General features: G+C 42.7%; 1 protein-coding gene across 8 annotated transcripts in view; it reads left to right on the top strand.

Annotated features, from left to right (window-relative positions):
• Positions 1-1,357: 1,357 nt before the first annotated feature.
• LOC106586223 (calcium-binding mitochondrial carrier protein Aralar1) overlaps positions 1,358-19,074 on the top strand; it is a 21,719-nt gene continuing 4,002 nt past the window's right edge. Inside the window, exons 1-15 of one of the 8 annotated variants that reach the window (XM_045707726.1) lie at positions 1,358-1,375; positions 1,811-1,915; positions 2,459-2,512; positions 4,762-4,904; positions 5,559-5,674; positions 7,069-7,208; positions 10,164-10,310; positions 10,397-10,535; positions 10,948-11,041; positions 11,544-11,628; positions 12,902-12,986; positions 14,133-14,291; positions 15,184-15,236; positions 15,446-15,526; positions 18,309-18,449. In XM_045707726.1, the coding sequence (XP_045563682.1) occupies positions 1,904-1,915; positions 2,459-2,512; positions 4,762-4,904; positions 5,559-5,674; positions 7,069-7,208; positions 10,164-10,310; positions 10,397-10,535; positions 10,948-11,041; positions 11,544-11,628; positions 12,902-12,986; positions 14,133-14,291; positions 15,184-15,236; positions 15,446-15,526; positions 18,309-18,449 (1,449 nt within the window). In that variant the 5' untranslated portion in view covers positions 1,358-1,375; positions 1,811-1,903. The other 7 variants (XM_014173261.2, XM_045707724.1, XM_014173262.2 and 4 more) reach the window with 7 other exon arrangements.

Here is a 19,074-nt window from a genome sequence, read left to right as displayed (position 1 = left end):
ACACACACACACACACACACACACACACACACACACACACACACACACACACACACACACACACACACACACACACACACACACACATACACACACATACACACACACCCAATCCGACTCCTGTACTCACATATACATTCACACACACGCATACGCCCATACTAAGCCACTGCTGCTGTCCCATGTACAGAGGCAATGAACAATGGACACTTCCCATTTCTTTTATACAGTTTTTCACACTGTGTATTCATATACTGTATTCTTCACATAGCTCATTCTAATATATCTACTACTGTACATTGCATTTTTGTTACACTGTTTATTTATACGCCGGATTCTTGATATAGCTCACTGTAATATATCTACTGCTGTATATTTCCTTCTTACTATATATTGTTGGTGTATATATTAGCAAAAATTGTATTTGGATTACTGATACAGTGCTATTTGGGTTGTTAATTGGATTTGTTCTGACATTCTTGATTTCTTTTTTCTAGTTTTTGAATATTTATTATTTATGTACATGTTTGACATTTTACTGCACGCTAGTAACACAAGTATTTTGCTGCACCCGTTATAACACCTGCTAAACTGTGTACGCAACCAATAAACGTTATGTGATTTGTTGCAGCCTATTTATGTTTGTGGGTAGACTGTGTTTCTCTTTTCAGCTTTATAGATTTTGTATCATTGTGGTAACAGAACATTATCATACAACACTTCTTCACAAAGTAGATCATAAAGTATGTTCTTATGCAATAAAAAAAAAGCAGTGGAGGGTTTTATGAGAAATCAGGTATTGAAACCAAAGAGAAAACAAGCCAGACAGTTGCCTTCTCAATTGTATTTATTCATGACATTTCAGATTCCAAGTGCACAAAATCTTTAAAATGATTTTTTTATTCATCCCCTATAATAGTCCCTGGATACTGGATGGACATGAATAGTAATGCAACATTTGACCCTTGTGCACCTCACTGGAGCTCACATTTCATTAAGATGATAGAAAAGGTATAATAATTTTGGACAGAATAATTTGTAGAGGTTTTCACAGTGGTCACCTTACACTTTGCACACAGGTAGTGTAGCCTAGTAATCTGATGATTTGTTTTAGTTGAGCATGCATGCTATAAAATACTGTATCTGCAGATTCAGATAGCCCACACAGTAGTGCATCGTGTCCTTATATGACCGCAGGAACTCCCATTGCTCGACACTTAAAAGATATCCTAAAAGACACTGTTATTTAGGTCTTCTTCAATATGGTCATGCCGTTATCTCAGAATCGAAAGTTACAGTAGCCAACCGCCTGCGCTGTTTGTCAACGTGACGTCACACTCGTCACACCCAGCATTATCAGAAATGAGTATTACCGGTACTTAAGTTGTTTATTTCTATTGGATGAGAACTTAAGCTTATTGATGCGGAAGCATATATGGAAAGAGAATTGAGTAATGTTTACCTTGTTACATCGTGTCGTTTACTGATCTAATGGAAGTTATAAAGCTACTTTAATAGTATAACAAGTTTATTGCTGTGAAGGTCGAGGAGCCGGTTCAGTAATGATAATGGCAAAGGTGACTGTTGCTGCTGGCAGGGCTGATATTCAACTGTAGACTACGACTCCTGTGTTATTGCTTTTTCAAACATCGAAACTTCAGAGACAAGCAACCGATTACTCTCTGCAGTAATGATTTTATTATATTGTAGCCCATGCGGAGTCGTTGCGTCCTATGTGAATTCTCATACTCTCATTGCATTACCAGATTCATCAGGGTTTGGCTTTGATGACTCCAACTGTATGTTTTAGGTCTTCTTCAAAAGTGTCATGCTGTTATCTCCAAATCAAAGGCTACAGTAGCCAAGCGCCTGCGCTGCTAGTCAACGTGACGTCACACCCAGCATGGCGGTCAAGGTGACTCTGCCAATATTTCTTAACAGAAATGAGTATTACCTGTATTTAAGTTGTTTATTTCTATTGGATGAGGACTTAAGCTTATTGATGCGGAAGCATATATGATTTACTTTTTTTTAAACGAACGGAATGGTCCTCTTTCAGCATCTTTCCGTGGGCACGTCGGCCTTGGAGAGCGAATTGAGTAATGTTTACGTTGTTACAGATTTTCGTTTACTGATCTAATGGAAGTTATAAAGCTACTTTAATAGTATAACAAGCTTATTGCTGTGAAGGTCGAGTAGCCGGTTCAGTAATGATAATGGCAAAGGTGACTGTTGCTTGTGGCAGGGCTGATATTCAACTGTAGACTACGACTCCTGTGTTACTGCTTTTTCAAACATCGAAACTTCAGAGACAAGCAACCGATTACTCTCTGCAGTAATGATTTTATTATATTGTAGCCCATGCGGAGTCGTTGCGTCCTATGTGAATTCTCATACTCTCATTGCATTACCAGATTCATCAGGGTTTGGCTTTGATGACTCCAACTGTATGTTTTAGGTAGAAACAACCGCAAGAGGCGATTCCAATGCACTAAGGACTATATTTCTGAAGGTAAGACTGTCATTCACAAGTGGATCTTTAACCAAATATTGCTATGGCACTAAAAACATAATTCTTTATATTATTTTAGTCTGAGTGCAGCAGTTCAACTCTTATTATTATCTACCCTGGCGTCATTTACATATCTACCTTAGATACCTCGTACTGTACCTCTGCAGATTGATCTGGTACTGGTACTCCTTGTATATAGTTCCATTCTTGTGTATTTGATTTTATTCCTCTTTTGTTACAAATTATTTTGTATTATTATTATTTTTAACTCTGCATTTTTGTTAAGGGCTTGTGAGCAAGCATTTCACAGTACATTTTACACCAGTTGTATTTGGCACGTGGGACAAATAAAATTTGATTTAATTTTGATTTGAAAAGAGCATGTATCTTTACATTGGTTGTCGTGAATGGTATAAGGTTAGAACCTTGATTGTATGGCAAAGCTACAGTTGAACAAATATGATATTATTGCCAGCAGGCCTACTATGAGACAAAGATTTAAGTCTCTCTCTCTCTCTCTCTCTCTCTCTCTCTCTCTCTCTCACACACACACACACACACACACACACACACACACACACACACACACACACACACACACACAGATACACTGAGTGTGTTGCGTCTACTGTCGAATACTACAAGGAAAGGTCACACAAATGCTTGGACTAATTCTGAATCCCCTTCATGGAGGAATTTGTCCTTCCCTGACTTCTTTTAGGCTGTGACATTGGCCAGGGTTTTCATATGTCTGGACGATTCAGTTGTTTTTGCTAATAATTTGGACCATGCATTCTTGTGCTTTACAAAGTCACACATAGTACCAAGTTGAAGGGTGTAAGGCCATTTGATTGGAGGAAAATATGCCTCTAGCAACAGGTAGCACCAAGGAGGGACTTATTATTTTGACCTTGTACAACTTTAGGATCTTCTTCTTTCTTCATACAACACTGCACTGATTTATCTTAAACGTACACCAATTTATATTAGGCATAGCTGTTCTAATACACACATGCAATAATTAGTCATAAACATATCCCAGTGAAATAGCTAGTTAATTAATGGATGAATGGGCCATTTTGTCCAACCTGCCTAATCTTATCAAGAAGCACTTGAGGCTTACTGTGAAGTTGAGTTGATGCCAAATTATGTAGTGAAGAAATGGGTTAATAAATTGCTTGGAATTAATACTTGCACTTAAAATATTAACTAAAGAGTGTGCAGTGAGATGCGGTCTGAAATGCATTCTTTGTGAAGAAGTCTCTCTTGCTCGCTCTCTCTCGGTCTTTCTCTCGCTCTCTCCTTGGCTGTACACCCAGAGCCTGGCCTTTTATGCTGCCAGTTCATGCAGTGCTCCAGCTTGTAACCCAACCCTGACTCTGAAACTGACCTTTTGTTTCTTTAAGCCTAGATGAGAGGTAGCAACACCAGTGCATGGGTTGCATGTCTTGCAGCATAGCAGAAAAAAACAATGCTGTTCCTTTTTTCTTTCTAAGTAGTGTACATGGATTCATTTAGAAATATATTTTTCAGAAGACTTGGCAGTCCCTTGCATTGCCACAGCTAAAGCCCTAATGTCACATATCATTATATACGCTGCTATAGTACTTATCTGTCACATTGTACAAAAACATCCCATATTGTATATTAAATATAGTATACTGCCCTGCACTTATCTGCATACACGATTGTGACAATTAACATGATAGTGGTTTGGGAAGCTTTGTTGCCTTGATGGCTTCCTACATTATACTACAGCTTGTGCTGGCTTATTGTGGGTTAAACCACAAAACTCCCACATTTTTCTGTATAAGGCATTATAAAGCTTGAAAGTGTATTGAAGTGTTTTGAAAGCAAATCTGAAGTCTGTTTACTCACTGCAACAACTCAAAGAAATTACTAGAATACGATGAATTGCAAAAACAAGATGGTTTTGAAATAGGATATTTTTGCCTAGCTTTGATGGGATGTCTGAAAAGTACATGATGGGATTAATATAAATCACACTAAGTATAACTGCGAAGACAAAATACATTGCTTTGACAGATACTGCATCAGGTTGTCTGAACAAATCATTTGTCATAAGTAAAAAAATAAATAAATGTCAGAGCTGTTGGGGGAACAGGGATGCAGTACAAAGACAGGCTGTTTTGGGAAAGGGACTTCAAGGAGGGAGTATAAGTTTGTATATTGAGTGTCTGAGCATTTATATTTAACACTAACCTGGATTTTTTTTGTGTCCCCTTCAGCATGCCAGTGTGGTTGAGAATGGGGTGCATTACATGTCCCCCAGGGACTTTGTGCAGAACTTCCTGGGTATGCACAACCAGCCCGACCACAACCACAAGACTGTGCAGCTGATCGCTGGAGTAGCCGACACCAGCAAGGATGGGTAAGTCTGCTCCCACTACGGGTGAGGTGGATGATCGTTACTAATAGTAACCTTGCTATAGAAGGACTTAAACAAGAGGTCCTTCAAGACATCATACAGCGAAAATGGAATTGAGATTTTTTTGTGGAAAAAAAAGGATCATAACACACAAACACATTTCGATGACAGTTCCACTACCTACACGGATCCCAATGTAACCCATGTTGATACACAGAATGTGGTTCACAATGTTACATGTATTGGCGTAGTGAAGAGTAATCCGTAGCAAGGAGAAGTTAGGTTAATGATTGGTCACAAGGTTGTTCACACATTGCCTGAATAGCCATCTTTATCAGTTGTTTAACACCCATACTTGTTTGATTGAATATCCCCCTGATAAGATAAGCGGCCATATTATTTGCATAATGCCGAAGACTCGAGAAAGCATTTTGTTGAAATAGCACTAAACAGCACGTTCCTATCCACATTACACTGTAGACCATGTTATAAACATGGGTAAAATAAAATGTTATACTTGAACTTTAATGTAAATGTATCTGGTAGGCTACAGTTATTGGTGTGCTCAAGTGAAAATTCGAGTTGCTGATGTTCTTTGGGCTTTGTAGGGACATGTACTTTTTTTCAGATAGTACTCTTTGTTTCTTGTCCAAACAGACTGATCTCTTTCCAGGAGTTTCTGGCCTTTGAATCGATTCTGTGTGTCCCGGATGCCCTTTTCATAGTTGCCTTTCAGTTGTTTGACAAGACTGGCACAGGGGACATCTCATTTGGTATGTACATGGGGATGCCCGGTGACCTGGTGTGTGGGGATGTTCGTCCTGCTGCATCCCAGTCCTGTCTGCTTCATGTCATAATCATGTCATAGGTAATGGGGACAGCATCAGTAGAGCTTTTACCTAGGGCAATGACCACACACTTTCCCATTGTGCAAGATCCATTTCTATGCAAGAAGTGGATAACACAAGATTACTATATCTTATTTATAACCTAGGACCTTGTGTAAAAAAAAAAAAGGTGCTACATAGCTGTTTTCAGTGTAGAAAATGAATGTAGGTCTCATGTTACTCCTAGTGCTCAATGTGTATTCCGTTTGTGCACTAGTGTGTCTCTCTATATTGGGCTTCTGAAGAATGCAGAGTAGAATAGGGTCTGTCAGTCAGCTGCTTCTATTCTAGAGATCTCTTCTAAGAGAAGAATTGTCTCAGCTCTGAGTGAGCTGTGGGTAATACCACATCATAACAAGTCCCATCTGACAGGGGGAGAGATGAATCCAGCGTGTCACAAAAAACAGGGAAAAAAGAGGTGTTGCAATGCTCATTGTGCACACATTGTGAGGCACGGGCCCCCATGAAGGCGATAGAAAATGAAGGCAGTGCACAGACACAGAATGACCTAGATCTGCTTAGAACTCACACAATATGAAGGCACTGGGATTGTCAGCAAGGCCATATTCCTTCTCTGTGCATATCAGGTTCCCAGAAATGAGATAGGGACATACAGTGGGGTCTGAAATTATTGGAACCCTTAAGAAAGATAAGCATAAAATAAATAATTCAAATCCTGAGCTATATTGGATGCTCAAGAAATTGGGGAAATTATATTATTTTATACTAATACAATTGCTGAGAGAAAGTTGATCTTCCAGCAAGGCAATAACCACAAACACACATAAAAATCCACAAAGAAATGGTTAATTGACCACAAAATCAACCTTTTGCAATGGCCATCTCAGTCTCCGAAACCCATTGAAAACCTATGGTTGGAATTGAAGAGGGCATTCCATAAGCACAGACGAAGGACATCAATGATCTGTAAGAATTCTGTATGGAGGAATGGTCTAACATCCCTCCCAATGTGTTCTCCAACTCATAGAAAAGGTATTGAACGTTTTTGAAAACAGGGGTGTCAATACTTTTGACCCCTACCTTTTTGAGAGAGAAAAAAAGTACTTTTGAAACAAAATCTATTATTCAGAAAAATTTCATTAGTATACAATTTTGTTTTGGCATACAATATACAGTAGCTCACTTTTCATTGAATTGATAAAGTCATTTTTGCATATCTTTAACAAGGGTGTCAATCATTTCAAACCCCACTGTATATTGTATGGTTGTTGTGTTTTTTTCAATCTCTTGATGTTACTCATCCATCTCTCATTTGGCAGCCAATGTGCGGGACATCTTCAGCCAGACCACAGTGCACCACCACATTCCCTTCAACTGGGACTGTGAGTTCATCAGGCTCCACTTTGGCAGTGACAGAAAGAAGAACCTCAGCTACTTGGAGTTCACCCAGTTTCTGCAGGTACAGTATACAGTAGACATTACTAGACACTTTATGAACCGTACAAATACAGTGCATTCGGGAAAGTATTCAGACCCCTTCCCCTTTTCTACATGTTGTTACATTACAGCCTTATTCTAAAATGTATTAAATACATTTCCCCCTCATCAATCTACACACAATGCCCCATAATGACAAAGCGAAAACAGTTTTTTTGACATTTTTGTAAATGTATGTAAAAATAAAAACAGATACCTTTATTTAGTATTCAGACCCTTTGCTATGAGACTCAAAATTGAGCTCAGGTGCATCCTGTTTCCACTGATCATCCTTGAGAAGTTTCTACAACTTGATTGGAGTCCACCTGTGGTAAATTCAATTGATTGGACATGATTTGGATAGGCACACACCTGTCTAGAGCTAGCCACCCGAGCAATCGGGGGAGAAGGGCCTTGGTCAGGGAGGTGACCAAGAACCTGATGGTCACTCTGACAGAGATCTAGAGTTTCTCTGTGGAGATGGGAGAACCTTCCAGAATGCCTTTATGGTAGATTGTGGGCTCCCGAGTGGCACAGCAGTCTAAGGCACTGTATCTCAGTGCTAGAGGTGTCACTACAGACCCTGGTTCGATTCCAGGCTGTATCACAACCGGCCGTGATTGGGAGTTCCATAGGGCGGCGCACAATTGGCCCAGAGTCGTCCGGGTTAGGGTTTGGCCGGAGTTGGCCAACATTGTAAATAAGAATTTGTTCTTAACTGCCTTGCCTAGTTAATAAATAACATAAAATAAATAGATTGGCCAGATGGAAGCCACTCCTCATTAAAAGGCACATGACAGCCCGCTTGGAGTTTGCCAAAAGGGACCTAAAGAACTCTCAGACCATGAGAAACAAGATTCTCTGGTCTGATGAAACCAAGATTGAACTCTTTGGCTTGAATTCCCAGCGTCACGTCTGGAGGAAACCTGGCACCATCCCTACGGTGAAGCATGGTGGTGGCAGCATCATGCTGTGGGGATGTTTTTCAGCGGCAGAGACTTGGAGACTAGTCAGGATCGAGGGAAAAATGAACGGAGCAAAGTACAGAGAGATCCTTAATGAAAATCTGCTTCAGAGTGCTCAGGACCTCAGACTGGGGCGAAGGATCAACTTCCAACAGGACAACAACCCTAAGCACACAGCCAAGACAACGCAGGAGTGGCTTCTGGACAAGTCTCTGAATATCCTTGAGTGGCCCAGCCAGAGTCCGGACTTGAACCCGATCGAACATCCTCTGGAGAGACCTGAAAATAGCTGTGCAGCGACGCTCCCCGTCCAACCTGACAGAACTTGAGAGGATCTGCAGAGAAGAATGGGAGAAACTCCCCAAATATAGGTGTGCCAAGCTCGTAGCGTCATACCCAAGAAGACTCGAGGCTGTAATCACTGCCAAAGGTGCTTTAAAAAAAGTACTGAGTAAAGGGTCTGAATACTTATGTAAATGTAATATTTCTGTTTTTTAATTTGTAATAAATTTGCAAAAAATTTTAAAAACCTGTTCTTGCTTTGTCGTTATGGGGTATTGTGTGTAGATTGATCAGGGAAAAAAACGATTTAATCAATTTTAGAATTAGACTGTGGAAACAGTCAAAGGGTCTGAATACTTTACACTTTTTTTAATCACTTGCATGCAGGAAGTTAGTTTTCTATCATGGTTTAGATCAGGGCTGTGCAATGTCGGTCCTGGAGTGCCGAAACACTTCTGGTTTTAATCCTTTCTTTCAATTAAGGGACTTATTCAGACCTGGGACACCAGGTCAGTGCAATTAACTACCAGGTAGAAACAAAAAAACAGAAGTGTTTCGAGCCCTCCAGGACCGGAATTGAACATCTCTGGTTTAGATAGACACGGGCCGATTTATAATAGCATAACAAATACACAATTATGTAATGTATTAAAGCTGTAACACATATATGTAATCACCGAAACAGGGAGGGCCATAAAGCCAGTAGTACGGCTGTGGACGTAGCTTGTTTGGAATGATGGGGTTTGTGGGTTCATATGCAGCTGGGTGGTCTGGGACTTGGAAGGGCTTGGCTGTGGTTCCACTACTCTACTGTGTGTAAACCCTCATAGCAGTTTGCGGTGGATCATGGTTGACTGAGGGTTCCCACTTGCGCGTCAAGGATTCTTGTGTGCGACCCTTTTCATTCAAACCAACATTTGCTTTAGCTGTTATTTCACTGCTGATGTTTTGCAATATTGTTTCCTGCTAATAGATTATTGAATGTGATTCAGCTAAATCTAACATAGTCATAAACAAAACTGCTGAAAGTTTAGTGATTTTTCTTAGTTGTTGTTGCAGAATATGTCCTGCCACCTTGTGGAGGTTACATAGTTCTCAGAATTGTCTAACCGGAATAAAAAAAAATCACTATTTGTAGCATATGTGCTGCAATAACCCTCAATAGTGCAGCAGCCTAGTACAGTACCTGGATTTAGGTGCCAAAGTATTCCCCAACTCTTACAAGATGTGGAATAAAAGTATACAGTATAAAATGTTACCATTGTCATGATGGGCTGTACTCTGCTGTGGCCTGATGAGTTATGTAGATGAGAGGGATCTGCTGGTAGTATGTGATCAGCTTTGACAGCAGTGCTGACCCTGGGTCAGTGGTACCCCTGCTTCCCCTCTGATTGCATGGCTGTCCTATTGAATCATCCCTGTGCTCCTCCGGACACACCTGCCTGCTCTCCTGCACAGACTTGAGATCAGACTTCAGGGGGGACATGGTTTTCATCAAGACTCCTGAGAGACAGCTGTGATTATAAGAGCCAGGGTCTAACACGGTCTCATCTGATGCTTCCACATGTGCCAAGCAGTGTCCGACATCATCCAACATCATGTCCCCCCCCCAATTTTCCATTTCATCCCTGGTAATTTGACGTGTCTTTTGTCACAAGAGCCTGCTCTTTCTATCTTTCCTTTCATTGTAGGAGATGCAGTTGGAGCACGCCCGCCAGGCCTTTGCCCAGAAGGATAAGAATAAGAGCGGTACCATCTCTGCCATGGACTTCAGCGACATCATGGCCACCATCCGCCACCACATGCTCACCCCCTTTGTGGAGGAGAACCTGGTCTCGGTGAGTTAGAGACAGCTATGGTCTCCCAGTTTCAACGTGAGATGATTGTACGATGAGACCTCAGTGTCTGTTCCTCTCCCCTTTAGGCCGCTGGAGGCAGCACCTCCCACATGGTGAGCTTCTCCTACTTCAATGCCTTCAACGCCCTCCTTAACAACATGGAGCTGATCCGCAAGGTCTACAGCACACTAGCCGGAACATACAAGGATACCCTCATCACCAAAGGTAGCCTAGTCCTGCTCAAGTGAGGAAATGTGATTTCAAACATGAACTGAGGCTGTACAGTACCGTCATGGTAGTTTCACCTCTCTTGGCAGAATGGTGTCAGGAAACACAAGAACATTTTACCCTAGCTCTAAGTAAATAAGGTAAATGTACACTGTAATATTCTGGTTTATTAGTTTAGTCTGTTCCCTTAGATCTGTGGAATGAATAGTTGACCTGTTCTGATGGTGATAGTTACCTGTATTATAGGAGTTTACCCTTTCACCTTTAGACTGTACTGCTGATGTGGTTGGTTATCCTTGCCGCAGGCCTACCCACCCACTGTATCTCTAAATATCTAGTCTTAAAAAGTGACCCCCTGTCTGGTTTTTCTTACATAACATGCCTCCCTCTGCTCCGTATTGTACCACAGAGGAGTTTGTTAGTGCTGCCAACAAGTTTGGTCAGATCAATCCGATGGAAATTGACATCCTGTACCAGCTCTCTGGCCTCCACGCTCATTCTGGGTAAGGTTCAAACTCTCTCCAGTCTCAGTGACACATCACCGCTGCGTTGTGCTTTTTACTCACGCAGACAACGTGGCATTTGCGCTGCCAAATATTGAATTCCTGTCCTCCACATGAATTCAATATATCTAACACATTAACCAAAAGTTACAGCTATATTTATTGGATGTAAATTCTAAGTTATTACCCATTCAGTTTAGCAATAGTGGCTCTACTGGTTGATGCACGAAATAAATCTAAGCATGCAGACTTTATGATGCCAGCGGGGAATATTTGTGTCTCACTGGCATTGAGAAAGCTTCATTTATTGCTTGAGTTGTGGGCATGTATCCAGCTTTGTTTGTCTGTTGTGTATACAAACTCATATTAAACCAGCAACAACCTCAAGTTATATGGCCATAAAATGTCTGTGGAAAATCGTGCATCAACTCCGTGTGAGGGATGCTATGCTGTGTTTGCTACTCCTGGCGTAACATTGTGATTCTCCCCTGCTGTTCTGAAGAAAGCTCAACTTGGCGGACATCGAGAGGATAGCACCGTTGGAGGAAGGCGCGCTCCCATACCACCTGGCTGAGATCCAAAGACAGGTACCCTGCCTGAATGACTGTCCACACGGCGCTTACCTACCGCCTTTTATTTGCTGCATCCCTTCTGTTCCCCCGCCATGCTTTCTCATTAAAGAGCAACGAAAGGGAGTGTTCAATGATGGAATTAACAGAGTGCTGATGTTTTCTCTTTCTTTGTGAATGTGCATTACACCACCTAGGATAAAAGTCACCCCCCCCCCCCACCCCCTCATTTATAGGTACAAAAGAGGAATGGATTGTTGCGATGTTCCCTTTTTCTAAAAGCCTGTCCCATTTTATTCAGTGTAGACATATACATCAGACGCAATCATACACCTGAGAATCTAATTGGATGCTTTTATCAGGGTGGCTTTTCATGAGTCTGCTGGTGTATGAAGCCTCTGGCTAGGTCTGTTTAGAGTAGGAGGCTAGGAGCGTGGTGAGTGTGCTGGCGAGAGGTGGCTCTGGGAGGGAGGAGGAGGAGGAGGAAATAGTTCCTGTCTTTCCAGACGACACAGCTCTGTAAATCGGACTGTGGTCAGGCCCAGGTCCACTCAACGTTCCGGGACTTTTGCTCGGAGGTCTGGAATGTGATTTTGGGAAAAGGGAAAGACACGAACATGTTGGCGTTCTCAGGTCTGGCCATTTGTGGAAGTAGGGTAATTGCTTAAACCTTTTGATCAAGGCCTCGATCTCATTAGCATGCTGCCTTCAGTGAAAGCAGCTGGGTAGGAGGAAGGGCCTGGTCTGGGAGATGTTGCTCACTGCCCCAAGGAGGGCAGACACACTCCAACTGTTACTCAGCCAGTGTATTCATTCATGGGGATGCTTATCTCTACATGGGAAAGGCTTGTGGGACTAATCTGTTACACGGCACCACAGAGAAAACAAAGGGGCTCCACTTTCAAGATCATGAACCAAACCGGAGATGAGACAGATAATGCAAAATCATGCTTAGTTGATTTTTTTAAATTTTAAGGAAAACCCTTAGCTTCCATCCTCTACCTAGCTCCATTGTAATCAATGGATAGCCCTGGAGAGTTCTCCTACACAGCCATTTACTGTATCCGTAGCCAGAGTGTCTATGTCGGTGACATACAATACTGGCTTATGAATAAGACCTATACCACGACGAGATGTCTACATTCCATAGCTTTCCTCCTCTGTTGAGTGGTCCATAACGTTTTTCTTTCCACAATGTATCTGGTTCACGACAGTTTAATAGAAGTCGATTCTTTCCTGGTGTTCTGATCCCCCGTCTTTCTCCACATCGGTGTCTTTTCTCCCTCCACAGCAAGCTCATGGGGATCCACATCGGTCCGTCTTGCTCCAGGCTGCAGAGTCTGCTTACAGGTTCGGTCTGGGTGCACTCGCTGGAGGTGAGTGACATGTCTGCGACAGAGACCTGGGCCCACTGAGGGGTAACCCAAGCCGGTCAGACTGGCGCACTGAGGCCCTGGGGCCGGTTTGCCCATTGTGCTGCTGTGCCACTGGTGGCTCCAGGCTGTCTTTGGAGCCGGAGCTTTGGAATGACACAAATCTTCCGGAACCGCACTGGAATCTCTGTCTAATTATACTGGGAGGAACTAATATAACAGCCATTGAGATGTGCGTGCGTGAAACCAACATTCTAAGAGCCTACTGTCTCAGTGGGTCTTTGATCTAGCAGCTCAGGAGAGTGATCAGTTCTGAATGATCAATGGACAGTTGAGGGTCAGAAGTCTTGCGAAGCATTGTGAAGACGGCGGCTCTCCATGGCGATAATGAGACCTTTCTCACCCTCTCTTGCTGACGAAGGGTGAGAGAGCTCTCTGCATGCTTGAGAGCCCGAGTCATTACAGGGCCTTTGATGTCAGAGACAAGACATGACAAGCCGCTGTGGCTAAGAGCTGCATTTAGGGCAACCTGCTGCATGGCTGCCTCCTCAGACAGTAGACACCCTCTACACTACGGCTCTCCTGCAGACTCCTAAATAGTCACTACTCTGTCTGGGCCTAATGACTGTTTTTAACTTCTTTATATGCCCACATCTCTCTATTTATCACTGAAGCAAAACACTAAAACACCAATCTTTAAATATACCCCACCTAAAAACGGTCTGCTAAATAGTTAAAATAATGATAAAGCTATTTGCTGTGTCTGAATATATGAAGATCATAGGATATTATCACCAACAAGAGTATGTCGATGGTGTGAATGCAGTATGTTGATGTTGTGAATGCAGTTTGTTGATGGTGTGAATGCAGTTTGTTGATGGTGTGAATGCAGTTTGTTGATGGTGTGAATGCAGTATGTTGATGGTGTGAATACAGTATGTTGACGTGTGAATGCAGTATGTTGACGTGTGAATGCAGTATGTTGATGGGGTGAATGCAGTATGTTGATGGCGTGAATGCAGTATGTTGATGGCGTGAATGCAGCATGTTGATGGCGTGAATGCAGCATGTTGATGGTGTGAATGCAGCATGTTGATGGAGTGAATGCAGCATGTTGATGGTAGGTTGATTGACATGTGTGATTAACAGCCACGGGTGCGACGGCTGTGTACCCCATTGACCTGGTGAAGACCCGTATGCAGAACCAGCGCTCCACCAGCTCCTTCGTAGGAGAGCTCATGTACAAGAACAGCTTTGACTGTGCCAAGAAAGTGCTCCGATATGAGGGATTCTTTGGATTCTACAGAGGTATAAAATAAAGCCTGGTGAATGCGTTTCTATTATGTAATGCTAGATACGGTCATCTGGTCCGGCGCAAATGGTGGCAAAACACATTTTTGTGCCAGTATCATCATCAACATGTTTTGCATAATAACAGAAACATTTGCCTTGACTGTTCTAAATTAACCAAGTCTATGGAAGGTCACATTGTCATTACTTAGCTAGCTGAAAAAGTCCCAGAGGTAAAAGAAGTCCTGTAGTAGTGTCAGATCTATGTTTTCCAGTGTAGTGATAACGCTGCTGAAGGCTTGTTATATATATATATATATAACATTGCCACAGTGAGGAGTATCAGATGAAGGAAGTCAAGACTGCCCTCTACTGCTGCCTCCACCACTGCTGCTCTTTGTTTATCCTCTCTGCTTGGCTCTCCCCCTCCCTCTTTATCTTTCCACACTGATGAGAGGGGTGATTGACTGAGAGACAGACACGGTTGGCTGTTTTCTGGCTGCATACCACAAGCAGTCACTCAGCAGCTCCTTCTGAAGTTTATCTGGCTCGCTGAAGGACGGACGGTGAAATAGTACTGTGGTTATCAGCGCTATAGCACTGCCCACCCTCCACCAGGGCCACACAGCTCTCTCTGTTCCACACCACACTGGGATCAGGCCACAACAATGTTGAGCCCATACAACTGCTAGTTTCATATTTGAGCTTTTTGCCCATTTCAATGGGAGCCATTGTCATTTGGTTCATCAGATGTAGCAGCCGTATCTGTAAATATTTATGGGTTTATTTTAACCGGACAATAATCATGCAGATTTCATTGTGGTAACTGGCAATGGAAGTATTCATTTCCAGATGGAGTGTCTTCCTCTGTCAGGTAATCTAAATGGTCTCCATGAATACTGTTTTGCAGGTCTCGTACCACAGCTTATCGGTGTTGCCCCAGAGAAAGCGATCAAACTCACGGCAAGTCATTACAAACCCTCAGAGTGCCTTCATGTTTATTGCACAATAAGGAAAGGTTGTAGTATGTTACATATGAATACAGTCTCACAGAAAATACAATAAGTCTTCCAAAATCCAAGGCGCGACTAGATGCACTCATTGTCATTCTCTTTGAGCATTTCTTTCTCTAAAGGTGTGCGTTGTGCTTGCCTCATTCTCTTTTCTCACAGATGAATGACTTTGTAAGAGACAAATTCACCACAGAGGATAACACCATTCCCCTGTTTGCAGAAGTCCTGGCTGGTGCCACTGTAAGTATTGGTGTGAGGATGTCTTCGTAGACAGTCTGTCTCTACAGAGTGAGGGCTGAAAAGGCGTGTGTGCTTCATGCAAAGCAAAGGGAAAGCGTTGGCAGCTGCTACATTGACTCGTTTAAATCTAATTGATCTCGATGTGGGGGAACTGAAACAAGATTTTTGTTGAAACTAAAACATGATTTAAGATTTTCTCTTTCAGTTTATGAACATTTTGCATCTCATGGGTGTAAATTGTGGATTCCAGATATTGAGCTAAGGGGGGACATTTTTGTGGTTTTCCAACCCCTTCAACTTTAAGGTTTAGCTTAATTATTTCTGACTGATCTGAATGTACAATTATAAGCTTTTCATCTTCAATTTGAATTACGGACATTGAATTATTGTATATGAATTTAAGCTCTAATTCAAGTTTCCTGCCGGTGTATTAACATCCTAAATAAGTGGCGGAGCTGGATAAAAAGGTGCTCTTTGGTCTCTGAACCCTCTAATTGGGCACAATTTGAGAAATTATGTCTGTGAATGGACTATTTTTTACCTCAGCGTGGTAATTTGGCACGCTGTAACGTTTGGTGAGTGCATTGGTGGATTAAAGCGTGTAATTCCATCACCCTACCTCTCTGCTAAATGAGTCTAAGTGAAACGAAACAGACAGGGCGGGGAAGAGAGCCTGCAGGTTGCCTACGGAGGGCAGGGTCTGCAGGGTTGTGACCCCTGTCAGCCTGTAATTGGAGGAAGAAGGCCTGGAGGGCCCTGGATGGAGCTGGCTTTACCTCACTGTGATTGAGTTTGACAGGACTGCACATACCTGAGGCCTGATCTTCCATGGGCACCACAGTTCCATACATGTACAACAACAAGCATAGTCCCAGGTGGTATTAGATAGAATGCCCGCCTGTAGGGAAAACAACCTGTTTTAGGTTACCCCATTGGTTCACAGCAAAAACTTGACCCTTTTCAAATGCAATTTTCTTGTTGTCGGCTTGTTTTAGTCAATTACAAAACTACATCTAAGAAAAGTACAACGTGTCTAAAACGTACTTTTCAACATTGCCTGCTCCAGAGGGTTCTCACTACTTAGAAAAACGTAATATTGTAGGGCTTCCCTCATGCCACTTTTCAGGACGATGCTAGCAGCCACGTGAGTGACAGTGCTAGCTAGCTACCGACTGGAACTTAAGCTAGCCAAGAACAACTCAAAAAAAAAAAAATATACAGCTACAAGTAGTGAGTGGAGTTACAAATGGACTGTACTAAACAAGTTAAATGTCTTATCTGTGATGAAATGTTTTCCACACAGATACTGTAGCTATGTGTAACCTACTTGGACAGCGGGTCCCCACATTTCCCACTCTCCCATGCTGAATAGCCTGAAGCCACAAGGCTCTTCTTGCAGGCTCTATTTCCCTACGTGGGAGCATTGCGATTCATAGGTCAGGATTTTTGACCTGGTTACATGTACATTGAACAACACAGCAGCTTTTCGCCATTTTTTTAAATTTATTTTTGTATAACAAAAAAAACGAAGTAGACTCTTTTACAATGGGGGTGAATGGGAAATAATTTTGTTTTCCCCAATGTGTCGAGGGAAATTCCTTATTATTACGTGAATATCGACTCAGGAGTATAGCATGCCATCTAGAACTTTAGATTATGGTAACCTTCTAGTTCTGGTGAAGGAATGCACCCAGCAATATTATCTTAATTAATATACTACGTATATTTATTTATGCTAGATTCTTCCCATAGTATTAATTTCTTGCACATCAGATGACAGTGGTCTTCATGTAAAGTGGTTTCACATTGTAGAAGGCAAATGTTTAGCTAGTTTGTGGAGATGGACTGTAATGTAATCCCTCCTGACAGTGAATAAGTGGAAAAGATAAAGGAGATAGGGACAGAGGGATGAATGCATAAATCTTCAGAGTAGCGGATCTTCCCCTTCCACTTTGAAAATGACTAAATGTGCCTGAGCTTTTTTTAGGACAGCGCTCGGATGTTTACAGATAGGACCCCTGCCCTCTGTGTCACCAGCAGGCATCCAGGGGCCTGATTCGATTTGGGGAGGGTGATAAATGTGCCTGAGTCAGAGGGGCTGCACCCTGGGGCGTCCCTGCCAGGGCCCTGAGCAGAGCAGTGTGATTCAACGCTCTCCCCTGGGAGTGGGGTGAATTGGGGAAGTGTGCGGGGCGAGGCCCTCCACAGGAGGTGCCTGGGGGAGAGGGAAGGGGCATAGGGCTGTTGCCGGGGTCAGGGCCTTCCAGCCATAAGCAAGGCTTCTCCTCGCACCCTGCCTGTTCCTCCCTGACCCCACTGTTTCCTCCCTCAATGCCTGCTTGTTTCTCCTGCTCTCATCAAGGCCACTTTCTGACAGCTTGACATCAGCACTTGAAAAGAGTGTCTTTTGTGTTTTGAGTTTACCAAGCTAATTTGAAAATGCTTATTGGGGTGAAATGCTTAGACATTATCATCCTCGCCACAGGCTGACCCCTGAGATGTTGTAAAACCTATTAACTCCTTCTTAATCATGGGACACAAGTAAAAACAAAACATGTATGATTGTCTTGATTTACTTACTGTAAGTGATTACAAGTTTTTCATTATAATTATAGATTTTGTTTGTGCGACAAAGTACTACAGAAAGAGAGTAAGACAAAAATAGTGTATAAAGTTGGTTCTGCAGATTGAGACCTACGATTTTATCACACTGCTGTTACTTGTGCACTGTGACATGTACCATTTGTTTCGTCTCACCCTTAACCTGGGTTGTGTCCTGCAGGCCGGAGGATCCCAGGTGATCTTCACCAACCCTCTGGAGATAGTGAAGATCCGTCTCCAGGTGGCCGGAGAGATCACCACGGCCCGCCGGGTCGGTGCCCTGACCGTGGTCCGGGACCTGGGCCTCTTTGGCCTCTACAAAGTGGGTAAACCCCTCTACATCAGCAGCTTCACTTAACACATCACCTCTTAAAACCTCTGTTATAGCCTAACTTAATAACCCCTGCATGATGTCACCCCCGAGGTTAGTTTCTGTTGCAGTGGTGTTGAACAATAAATACTGTATGGCTGTGTATCAATGCTGATATTACATAAGACACTTTCGCAATATGAGAGTTCTGATGAGCAGGCGCAGTCTGCAGTAGGATGACTAGCTAGATTCCCTACTGATTGTTACAATCATATTATTTATTTCCAAAACAGTGTTAACATGCAGAGAGACCACGGCTGCCAACAACCAACAGTAAATTATGCTTAGCTACTGCTCCTTTCCAAGTTCTTGTCGGTTTACTTACATCTCAAGTAATGTGTTCATGGTTCATATTTTAATGAGTAGCAGACAATGTGGAGCTTGTTAAAAGTGACTAACTTCCTCCCTGTGGATGGGCCCAGTAGACCATGGGTCCATGTTAATGTAGTCTCTGTGCTCTGTGTGTGTCTGAGAGACTGTGTGCTGGGCTGGGAGGGAGTTCTCTGGGGGCCCCGGGGGAACCGTGGGGGGAGCAGCGCTGCCTGAGGGCCTTCTGGCTCCTGCTGTGATCGACCGC

This window comes from Salmo salar, chromosome ssa25, assembly GCF_905237065.1.
Source record: "Salmo salar chromosome ssa25, Ssal_v3.1, whole genome shotgun sequence".
In the NCBI taxonomy this organism is placed as follows: Eukaryota; Metazoa; Chordata; class Actinopteri; order Salmoniformes; family Salmonidae; genus Salmo; species Salmo salar.
Note: the sequence above shows the minus strand (reverse complement) of the source record. Positions and strands in the feature narration are given on the sequence as shown.